This window comes from Etheostoma cragini, chromosome 12 (genome assembly GCF_013103735.1).
Source record: "Etheostoma cragini isolate CJK2018 chromosome 12, CSU_Ecrag_1.0, whole genome shotgun sequence".
Classification (NCBI taxonomy): Eukaryota; Metazoa; Chordata; class Actinopteri; order Perciformes; family Percidae; genus Etheostoma; species Etheostoma cragini.
The window spans coordinates 21,338,105-21,349,857 of NC_048418.1; the positions used below are offsets into that span (position 1 = coordinate 21,338,105).

Genomic DNA, 11,753 nt, shown 5'->3' on the forward strand with positions numbered 1-11,753 from the left:
CCCCACCCTCGTTTTGGGGAAAGCATGCGTGTCACAAGAAGGCACATGTGTGTGTTGCAAAAATGCTAAAGGAAATATGCGTGTGCGTGCGTGTTTCTATGAGAAACACAAACAAATGGCAATAAAAGTGCAGTGGAGAGACTCGGGAGCCGGGGCTCCCACATGGATTGCAGGATGTGTCCGGGCCTGTTCTCATCCAGTCTGTGAATGATTAGCAAGAAGACCCACTGCAGCGCTCCAGCGCTCCACTCCCAGACCTCAGACCCTCAGTCACACACTCTTTGAAACACGGAAATCTTTTCACTGCTGCAACATTTTTATTTAAATCTAGATATCCTGCAATGTCAGATTTTAAGTTCATTGTTGGAGTTTAGCACCTATCAGCCAAGCTCATATTTCACACTGTGTACACACTGAAACAAAGTGGCGTTATTGTGCCATGTCTGGCAGCTGCTTGCAAAAGGGACTCTTCAACCCAACAGAAGGCGGAAAAAAATACAAATCCACTGGAGTTTTCAACAGAATTGCATAGAAACCTAAAACAAAGAGCATGCATATGCCCATGGGTGCATGGGTGTGCCTCAGCTTTGTGTGTACTTTTTTGAAAAAAAAAAAAAAAAAAAAAAAGGTTTGTGATGTCACTTTTGGGAACAGGAAGAGCTGAAGAGACACTAAACCATCTGTATGTACTCACCTGCAGTACATACAGTCAAATACTGTACTGACTACATATTTATGTAACACTCTACCCAGCATTGTGTTAATGGCCCATGCTTCTTTATTCTCTGCTTCTTATCCTGTTGATTTTATCTGATGCAGAAGATGGTTTTGGCACGCAGCAGCTGTCATCGCAACCAGTTATTACTGGAACAGGTGTGGACCTTTCCTGCTATGGAGACAGGGCTGAAGTGCATTCCCAATTTGACAAGTTTACAACTGTTTTGATTTTCTGCTTCCAACTCTACCAGAAAATATATTAAAAAGTGCAGGAATTGTTAAGCCTCATTCGTAGTCTGTGTTTAAGGCTCGTTACAACTTGGCTTAGACACGACCAGCACCTCTCGTACACCAGTGTCTCAGGCTCTTCGTGTCATTCATGCTTTTCTTTGTTTTCCTTCGTTAAAGTGCTGCATTGCCCAGGATGTCTTCCAAGGCTCACAGTTCCAATAACATCGCCCATGCTCGGCGGACGGTGCAGCAGCTGAGAATAGAGGCCAGCATTGAGAGGATAAAGGTACAGGCAACAACTCTCATCCCTGTTCTTTTTATTTATTTTTTTATATTTTTCTTATTTTAACCAATTTTCTATATGATTCCATCCCTACTTATGTATTATAAATATATCAAATTGTTCCACATGTTACATGCTACTGGGAATACTGGTCAAACAAATGTAATTTTTATTTAAAGAGATAAAATCATGTATACCTTTTAAAAAATAGAAGGAATTATTAAGAATGGACAATGTGGCACTGAATACACTGAAGGGAAATCTATGCATCTGATTGGCTGGTTGGATTTGGATTTTATTTCAAATCATAATGTATCTCAGGACACTTTACAGATAGTAACCCACTAGGTCTAGACCACACTCTATGATTTACAGAGACACAACTGCCATAATTCCCCAAAAGAGCAAGCGTTTGGTGCAACAGCAACGAGGACAAACTTTCTTTAAACGGGAAAAAAGATATCCTCCGACCGAACCTGACCGTTGGTGGGCGGCCATCTGACGCTGTCAGACACACTGATACACATATACAGAAATATAATTCGTACTTATAGCAGTTGGCATGATGAACAATGTTGATTTAAAGTAAGAATGAAGATAATAGAACTATGACTAGTAAAAATAGTAGTAGCACTGCAGGGTGTAGCAGGGCGGCTAGCAGGACGACGGCAGCAGCTGCAACCACGATCCGAGGAAATACGCGAGGAGAGAAAGCCTAAGGACTCAGAGGAAGAATCTCCCCAGAGCTACGTTGCACGCTCTGGGACTAATAATGTGATCACGTGAGCGCTACCCTTCAAAAGCCACTTCTTACCTCCTTATATCTAAAGCTGTGTGTCTGTCTTCCGTTGTTTCTGCAGGTATCCAAGGCCTCCGCCGACCTTATGAACTACTGCAGTGAACACGCCAGAAACGACCCTCTCCTTATGGGCATCCCTGCCTCAGAAAATCCCTTCAAGGACAAAAAGCACTGCACTATATTGTAGTGGATGCCACTTAGCCTTTATGTGTTTATTTGTTTGCTTATTAATGTTGCTGTATTCTTTTTGTCGGGAGGAGCGAACGGTGGACTGTGATCGTATCGTTACCATGTGTTCACCGGTTCTGTTAACAAGTCAGCAATTCAACCAGGATTTTCTCAAAAACAGCAGTTCGTAACGAGCGAAAGAAGGCCCCACTAATGCCACTGTTCACTTTGAGCTCTGACCATTAACTCTAAGACTTGGGCTGCGTGAGTTGCAATGGGCATCAGGTACATAATGTTGCTTAAACAGTAGTTAAATAGTAACAGCAGAGTATTATATTAGCACTGGCACTCCTCCGTGATGGATTTGGCCCTTTTTACTGTATGAAAACAGTCTCCTCTCCATTGGGCAGTGACTGTTACTGTCTCTCTGGTTTGCCTTAAATGGATCCCCACAGCCAAAGTTTCCCTTCAGTCCTTAAAAAGCAAATTAGTTTGAAGATGGATAATAATGGCTGTTATCATGTGGCTTCAGTCTTACCAACAGTTTTGATCACTGAATTCCAGTGTTGTAGTACTCAAGATGGGTCTTGGTCTTAAGACTGGTCTCAAGACCACTTTTGAAGGTCTCTGTCTCGTCTCGCAATCAACCTTATATACATGAGTCACGTCTCTGACTCAGATAAAGTGGACTTGGGAATGTATTTCAGGACCACAACTGCAGGGATATCACTAAGTTGCCTAATTGTCTTTGTTAACATAATTACTGTGATTGGATGGAAAACTTCCTGCTTCAGATGCAACCAATAACCTGACATTCTCATTTAAATTTGAAAATTGTTAACTGTTAACCCCCACCCTCCCCCCATTTCATGCAATCCCAAGAAAGTGAATGTGAGAGACAGGAGAAGCTCTGGCATTCTGGCACTGGTCTGGTGTTTGGTGTTTTTTGTCCCCAACATCTTCCAGGCAGCGCTGCAAAGGTTACGTTTAGGGTTACGGTTAGCTGCCTGGAAGGCAACGTTGGACCCAAAAAAAACACCATTTAGGGTGGTCTGACTCGGTCTCGGCACACTCTGGTCTCGGTTTAGGTGATCTTGACTACAACACTGCTGAATTCATTGGTCAGGGTTTACATGGAGCCTCTACTTGATTGTTACCATGACGTATCTTCGATTGGGGGGGGGGGGGGGGGGGGGGGGGGGGGGCAGCGTTGTCACTATATCAGGTGTGAAATTCAGATACTCAAAGTATTCTGCAACCCAGCTCCGACTGCTTCGGGACAATCCTCATGCTGTATAAATCCATCTTTTTCCTGTCTGGTATTTGCAGCATGATGACCATGAGACATTGTTGTCTGTATCTGATGTAATGCACCATCATGTGGAGATAAATTCCACATAAACATCTGTAATCCAAGATCATCTATGCTCAGATTTCAAACCATTTGGATAGTACGACCCCGGGGCTGTGATGTGTCTGTCAGCTGAACGTGTCAAAAACCGAGTGAATGGAGCGAAAATGAAAATGCTTTATCGCATTGCCCCCCCCCCCCAAAGTGTCAGCTGACGTGTGAAGGGCAACACTGTGTAATGAAGACTCGGGGACTAAGCCAAACCAATGATACTGCGTTTTAAATAAGCGTAAAGTGAATGAGACGGTTTATAGCCACTGCTTCTGAAAACGTCCTGTGGTACGATGCGTTCAGCACACTGACGACGGAGCACGTCAGCCAGTGTTACGCAACACGATGAGCCACGCCTACTTGCTCCTCACAAGTGTCTTAGTCAAGCAATTGTGCACATCGTTGTCTTAAAGTGTTTTTGGCAAACAAGTATTGTAGGTACAGGTGCAAACAGTGGTGTGCGTTGATAATAAAACCACTCTCTTTTAAATATAAACTATCCAATTGTGTCGTGGGGGTCTTCAGTCTAACATGTCCATGCTTTGATTCTCTAGGGGAACATATGTGCTTCGGTAAATGTAACTAAAAAACTGAATAGATAGCATTAATGAAGAATTTTTTTTTACACAATCTAAAGCCTTACTTATGTTTGCCTTGTATCATGAAGAATATTCTAACTGGGAGTACCTTTAAAAAAAAGATGTTTCAATCAAATGCTTTTTTTTTTTTTTAATCTGTGGGATGAAATTGATTTGTAACAATACTGTGCCATCTGTTCTGTCTACATGTCACAAGCAACACATGTTAAATCGTGTTTCACTTACCTGGTGCTCTGCTTTTCAGTTGCCTTCTCGAAAGGATACTTTCAGGTATTCAAATCAGCAATCTGCTGTTATTATCCAGTTGTTTTTCAGTCGGTTTCTTCTTACTTGCAATAAATCCCTCCTGTATGCCTCTTAAGGAAAGGTTGCTACTGCCATGTTGTGATTTCTGTCTATTCCATTCTGTCCCGCAACTCTGTAACTCTCTCTTGTTCCATTGAAAGATTAATTTAACTGTCAAAATCTTCATTTTGATAAATGTCTTTATTAATATACCAACCTTTGTATGAAGACTTGACTAAGATTAATAAAGTGAAGCATTCCTACGGTCCAACACTGTCCAAATATCTCAATAAAGATGTGTTGTGCTGCACAGTCAGAAGATTTGAGCTTGTGATGACCGTTGCTGTCTTGATACCTCTTACGCATCCTCACATTTACAGTATCTCCTTATAATAGAAACCTGACATGGGTCAGTGTTTTCCAGATTTCCAGATTTTTTTTAAAGACTTACTAATACTTGTATGGAGGAAATACGGGGAAGTTTAGGAGGATTCATTCCAGAATTTTAGTTTCATTTTTCATTAAATAGAAATACAGTTTTACATCATGTTGGGCCATTTTATGACCATATCTGTCTAAAAGGTTAAAAATAAACCTACAGACAAAACTTGCTAAAGATGTCCACTATGGACCAACTACAATCATTACAGATTACAGATCCGAGAAGCGTTATTTGGTTAGTTTTGATGCTCACATTGATTTTACATTTCGCTGCTGCGCCTAAGCCTTATAGTGATAGGAAAAAAAACTCCTCTATTGTTCAGATGGAGCCTAGCCAGAGCGATCTGCCCACAGTGGATCTGGGGCCATTTCCTCTCATTAGCCGTTATTTATACCTCAGTGGTGATGGGAGAGACCTCGGGCCTCTCGCCACGGCTGTCAGAAACCAGAGAGCACAGGAGAACAGGGCTAAATATAGAACGTACCAAACCCTTATTTCCGCTCTTGGAGAGTAGAGTAACTATTTTTGGGGAAATGGCTGCTGAGCCTGAGAGTGTGTTTTCGCTCTCTGTTGGTGGCCGCTCGGGTCTCTCTGACCTTGTTTCCGGCCAGCTGGTGGATGAACACTGTGTTTAATTTTTCCCTTTACACAATGTGAAGATCACACAGGAATATTACCCATTGTCATCCATTGTAACAACTGCAGGAATACTGAATTGGACATTACAGCTCTCACACTTAAAACTGGCCGATGATGAAATATCATTGTCACCTATTATTCATTGTTAAGGACTTCACTTCCTTGTTGTCCCTTTCTCACAGATTGTGCCTTTTTCCTTGAAAGATCACATGTGACTGCCGGAAAGGCCAGGTGCATTAGCATTGTGCAGAACACCTTCATTGAATGCCAAATATAGTGCACACACAGTGGAAGAAATCACAAGCTCTGAAGCTAACTATTTAAGCAGAAAGAGCTGTTATGCACGGACGTGATACAGACTGCCTGGATATTCTCTTTATGTGCCACTGAAGGCCTGAAGCATGAGCACAGCCTCTGCAGTAATCCCAGTTTGTCATTGTGCAACAATGTGAGAATCATAGCCAGCGGGGGGGGGGGGCTGGCAGGCTGGCAGGCTGGCTCACTGACCATGTGCTTCAATGTGGAAATCTGCATTGGCAGTTACAGTGTCAGTGTGTTGGAATGTGCTGATGAGGGGGAGAGGAAGGGGAGGGACAGAGGACCTGAGGGTGAGGGTGGAGGGTGTGGGCTGACTGCAGTGGCACCTCTGATCCTCTGGTAGGCTCAGCTGTGTGTAGAAATACACAAAGCAGACATCTGAGCCTTTGCTTGGCCGCAAAAGCACTCCCATACATTCTCAGTGTCTCATCGCATTTACGTTCTCCACCAAGCGCTATAATATCTTTACTCAAGTGTTGTACATACTGTGAGTGCAATTTTGAGGTACTTGTACTTAATGACACTTAGCACCTCTGCAGCCTCCTCCCCAGGTCAGCCCTCATCACCCAGGACCTGGCATTTTGCAGCAGATTGGTCTTTTGGTTGAGAACGGCCTAGCTCCCTCCTTGGTGAAGGGAATGGCGGCCCTTTTCCTGCATCTCCACCGTTCTAGTGTGTCAGCAAGAAACACCTTATCTCACCTTACCTTATCATGGTGCCAGCTGTACTGTCCTTGGGCCTTGTTTTGCACCCTGACAGTATGTGTGCCAGTGTTCCCTTTTGACCACAGAGCTTGCCGTCATGGTCCACTCTCGGCCCCACATGTGCAGATATGATGGCGAAGGAAGGGTGTCGTATGTGAATCTCAAGAGAAGGGAAATACGGAAGGGCCTCAGTCTCCACAGGTCTGTCTTGGTGATCTTGCACTTAGTGAATATGTAGAACACAATTCTATGTGGGTGGCAGTAGCTCAGTCCATAGGCAGTTGAGTTGGGAACCGGAGGGTCGCTAGTTCAAGTCTTTGTACGGACCAAAGTACGACGTGTGGATTGGTAGCTGGAAAGTTGCCACTTCACTTCCTGGCCGCTGCCAAGTGATCTTGAGCGAGGCCCCGTACCCCCCAAACTGCTGAGGGCGCTGGTCCAGTACTGGCAGCCCACACACTCTGACATCTCTCCATTTGTGCATGAATAGGTCCTGATCATGTGTGTGTCTGTATTTCAGGCCTGTGTGTAGTGATTACTAACAAAACAGAGTGTACATTTTAATTTCCCCACTGGGGATCAATAAACAGAATAAATAATTATTAAATGATATGCATCACCACACTGACTCAGGTTACACAGCATGTTCCCCAAGCTGTACTGTATATAAAACAGTTCAAAGTAAACTATAACTTGTCAGGGGGATATCTGCTCTATTTTTAGAAACACGCAGATCGTGCTGCACCTGAACTTTAACCCACACTGCAGCACAGCCAGTACGAATGACAGTATGCAAACCAGGGAATCTTTTTTGGACTTTACCAAAGGCCGAAGTGACATGTTTACACTTACATCAGCTCCTTAAATAACTTTTTCCCTTCTATCCCAACAATGCCCCATGACATCGTCAGTGACACACCCTGCAGTCACACACATGCCTGACAACCATTCACACAGTGCCAACATGCAACCACAGAGCTGTTTAAAGAGCATCTTTACATCATCTTATAATGCATTACTGTTTATTTGACCAATTGTGCGTCCTGTATTCTTTGCCATGCAAATTATAGTACAATTAACAATGTTAATTCCAAAACTCTATGGCATTGCTGCAACGATGTACGGTTGGCATTATTTGCGTGTCTCAATTGTTTTGTACTTTTTTGAGGTCTTTTACGACTTTAATGAGGTCAACATGCAGGCCTGTGACCTCACACACACTATAAGAATACCTAGTGAAGCTCGTTATGTTTAATAGTAGTTATAGGAGGAAAATAGACGGTTTTAGTGTGATTTAGATAAGACGATTAGTCAGATTTAGTTTGCAAAAGCAAACTATATTAAATGAAGACCGGGGCACCGTAGAAAACATTTCATTTAGCGATATTAAATAGTGTCACAGGATCTCTCTCACACGGACAGCTGAACTGGGTTGTGCAACTCAAGGACAGCCTCTGACATTCCTTCTTCTCGTGATCATGACTCTGCACTTTTAAGAGGGGATTGCCTGCCTTACATCAGCCCAGTGACATCACCATCATTTAATTACAGAGATCACCTGTGTGAGTGCGTGTGTGTGCGCGCGTGCAAAAGGAGCGGGGGAGTGAAGCAGTTGAGAACAGCTTGCATGCCAATGCCTCCCTTATGAAATAGTCATGTGCTATGCAGTAAGCTACACCACATGTTCTGGTCCCAAGGGGAGAGGCAGCCCGTTACACAAATAGCATGAAATCACCCGATGTTACCCTAATGTCTTATTGACACACATGCAACTGTTTTATTATGAATATTTAGCGTAATGAAATACATGAAAGTGTGGTACTGTGTCCATGTTCCTTCCCCTTAACTGTGCAGCATGTGTGCAGAAGTCACATGCTCTTTTCTAGGAAGTCAGCTGGTGAGAATGCAAACTAAACTGTTCAATAAATCACTGAGAATCGGTGAAAAGGGGAACCTGTGTGGATGAATGAGCAGGGTCCTGCTGACCCAGGCAGAAGCCTGTGCAGAGAGAGCGCTGAGGATTATTGTTCTCTTCAGCTCAGAGATGGCACTGAGGCCACAGAGGCCAACATGACCCCTGTGATCTGCACGTGACTCCTCTTTACAACCGCAATGGCTAAAGGTCAGAATTCAGCTCGGCTTTGCTAACATTTCCAGAAATGGAAGAAAAGAGAACGCATGCAGTTTTGGCTTCCAACAAAAACACTTTTTATTGACAGCAAAACATATGTATTCAGATTTTTTGCAAATATTTAAGGTAAAAAAACGGAACATAAATACACTTAAATATCATTAGAAATAACTTAAATTGTAACAATATTATTTTACATGTGGCAGAAAACCAGCTGGCATAGGAAACACTAAATACACAGAATGTCTGCACTGGATGTGTAGCCCTTCCCTTTTTAAATTAGGACAATAGCAACGTCAACATTAACAATTTTGAATCAAATAAGTGACATTGCGAAAGGTCCAGTGTTTCAACAAGTGCTTTGTTTCTGCAGAGAGAGGCCGAAGACCTTGGTCCACTCAACAGCTCCAATTTCTGGTTTCTCCCCACTTCTCTGACTCGTCACAGAGGCTTTACCAAACACACATGATATAATCCTTCTATATAGTGTCCGACTTCACATGCTTTTTTTTAAATTCCCACCACATGACGATACAAGTGCCTCGCCATCTCATCTCTCCGTTGCCAAGGCTGACAGACGCAACTCCAAACAGTCCTGTCCAAAGTGGGAATCCTTCCCCCAGCTCTTTTTTTGTCTTCTTTTAAATACATCCCATGTAGACAGCGGGGTCTTTTTGTTTTTTTTTCCTCTCCAAAATGTTCTTTCCCCATCAGCAGTACTTTTGGAATTTGATCTGTGGGTGGTAATGTGTCCATCAGGGTTCACACCACTCTTAATGTGCAGATACGAGTCCTTTCACAGGTTCTAGCAGCTAAAAGTTCATCGTTCGGGCAGGTTGATGATGGGTACCCACTGGTCCATACAGCGGCTCTCTCTGCAGAATCGGTTCACTTTGCTCAAAGCAGGGTCCTTCCATGATGTAGAGTGTGGGCTCTGAAAATATGAATGAAAAGAGAATTCATGATTTGAATGCATATAGTTTCATTTATATAGCTACAGATTACATAAAGTCACAGATAGTCCCTGTTTGTGTGCAGATACAAGTGTTATTTCCCTCTGCGGAAATTCCAAGGAAGTCATGTGAGGGAGGAGTCAAATATATGCTTATCTAATGCACAAGAACAAGTACTGACATCTTCTGCATGGGTTCAACACAATATCACAACATTACAAGATGTAGATTGATGAGAAAAGATACTCACAGTGACCAGGACACAGTGGAGGTCCATGGGTTCGCCCCCACTCTGTTTTCCTCCTCCCTCCAGTATTTCTGCCAGGCGCCGGGTGTTGTTGACTCTCAGGATGTTGATGTCATTCTCACAGCAGAAAGCCTGAATTAGGGTAAAGTGGATCTGCAGTGCCACATCTTTCACATCTTCGTCGTCAGTGGCGAGGATGCACAAAACCACATTATCGGGGTCCCTGAAGAGAAGGAAAAGAAAATAGATGCTCTTAGTCCATTTACTGTGTATTTTAATCAAAAAAGGCTTGTTTCAGGGAAGTTTCAATAACAATGTTGCCAAAGTTAGATGTAGTACAGTATATTTCCTGCTAGACATGAGTCAATCAACGTGTACTTAAGAGTTTTTTTTACTGTGAGCCGATATAACCTTGTACTTACACATTGAGTGATTTGGCAGCCTCGTAGACTCCGACTGTAATGCAGCCCTGTGGTAATGCAGAGGTGAGGACTTCCTCCAGAGCTTTTGCCACCGAATCCATTCTGAATCACGGAGACAAATAACTTGACGTTAACGTATTTACAACTGTACCCACAACAACAACAACAACAAAACTTGACACCGTTCCCCTTTTTTTCTGGCTAATGTTAGCCGGACTGCTAGCTAACCACCAGGCGTCGTCTCAAACACAACTGACAGATGTGCACAAGTTAGTTTCGCCACGTAAAAAGCTAAGCGTTATCAATTTTACAGTTCATATCGTTTTGACAGCTGTGGGTAAGTAAACCGGCATATTAAAGACTTAACATGTCACGTATCCTGATATGTTTTGTTCACCTTTAACCAGTATGCAGCGTTGGGTTAGCTGGTTATCGAAGACTGTCTCGCGACATAGTCTTAACAGAAAAACAGTTAACCTAACTTAGCTAGCTAGCTAGATAGTGGTTCACACATTTCTTCAAGCCATGGTCACTAAACAGACACAAAATAAACCACAGAGACTCATTTCATAAAGATTTTGTCAGGGTACCCCATCGGATGAGATATCCATGCTGTCATTGTGTTACTTATGGATGAAACTATACTGAAAATGAACTATTCCCCTTTTTGTTGGACCACGTCGAACCCCCTCAAGGGCCCCTGGGGGTCCCCGTACCCCACTTTGGGAGCCACTAAGCTAACGAATCAAAGAGGCTTCTGTGTTTTTTGTAGCCGTGGTCAGCCCTAAACGGTGCCGTGAGTAAGTAACGTTAACGTTACACCAGCTTTGAAATCGCCTTTTTGTGCATTTATCTGTTTAATGCATGTTGCTGCACACAAACAACTGTACATAGATAATGTAGCGTAACTTTAGCAAGTCGACGCCGGTAGATAACGTTAACGTAATGCATCGACTTCATAGAATTAGTCAAAAACCTAAATATTTACCTTTCTTGAGAGTAATCCCCACTTAGTTCCTCAAATGTCATGTTGTACATAAAATCCTAATCCACTTTAGAGCAAAGAGTGTAGTACTGGCGAGTTATCCTGGTATCTTCTCGACTAAACACACACACACTTTATCTGTGGTCCGCTGTGCTGCAACTGAGAGATAAATCTGGCAGCTTCACGTTAAAACTGTCCGGGACAATGCTAGTCAAGCGAATATTTGCATGGCTGTGATCATTGGTCGTATGCTAATTCTTCGAGTGTGCTCTCAAGTGGGATTGGACAGACACACAGCAACAGGCGTGCCTGTCTCCAACCGGGTTAACTGCAGCCGTGCTGTCCTTTAACATTTAAGACTAACGAAAAAAAAAAAATATCCATTCAGTATCCTCGCTACAAAAAATCTCTAGTTGTGTTATAATAAC

At 43.0% G+C, this 11,753-nt stretch overlaps 2 protein-coding genes across 4 annotated transcripts in view; one reads left to right on the forward strand and one right to left on the reverse strand.

Moving 5' to 3' along the window:
• Window positions 1-3,691, forward strand: part of gng12a (guanine nucleotide binding protein (G protein), gamma 12a) — a 38,725-nt gene extending 35,034 nt beyond the window's left edge. The window contains exons 2-4 of one of the 2 annotated variants that reach the window (XR_004658734.1): window positions 1,126-1,234; window positions 2,092-3,554; window positions 3,585-3,691. Coding sequence is in view for 1 of the 2 variants with exons in the window: in XM_034887598.1 (XP_034743489.1) it covers window positions 1,142-1,234; window positions 2,092-2,217 (219 nt within the window). In the remaining variant the exon portion in view is untranslated. Of the gene's footprint in view, window positions 1-1,125; window positions 1,235-2,091 lie in introns of both variants that reach the window. The other variant, XM_034887598.1, reaches the window with a different exon arrangement.
• A 5,531-nt stretch (window positions 3,692-9,222) lies between these two features.
• Window positions 9,223-11,543, reverse strand: gadd45aa (growth arrest and DNA-damage-inducible, alpha, a). 2 transcript variants are annotated; one of them, XM_034887593.1, is made up of 4 exons: window positions 11,329-11,543; window positions 10,341-10,442; window positions 9,922-10,141; window positions 9,223-9,652 (listed from the first exon to the last, which is right to left on the reverse strand). In XM_034887593.1, the coding sequence occupies exons 1-4, from the start codon at window positions 11,376-11,378 to the stop codon at window positions 9,539-9,541; spliced, it is 486 nt and encodes a 161-aa protein (XP_034743484.1). In that variant the 5' UTR covers window positions 11,379-11,543; the 3' UTR covers window positions 9,223-9,538. The 2 variants fall into 2 exon arrangements, with proteins under 2 accessions (XP_034743484.1, XP_034743485.1); XM_034887594.1 differs by lacking the exon at window positions 11,329-11,543 and adding an exon at window positions 10,738-10,759.
• Window positions 11,544-11,753: the final 210 nt, after the last annotated feature.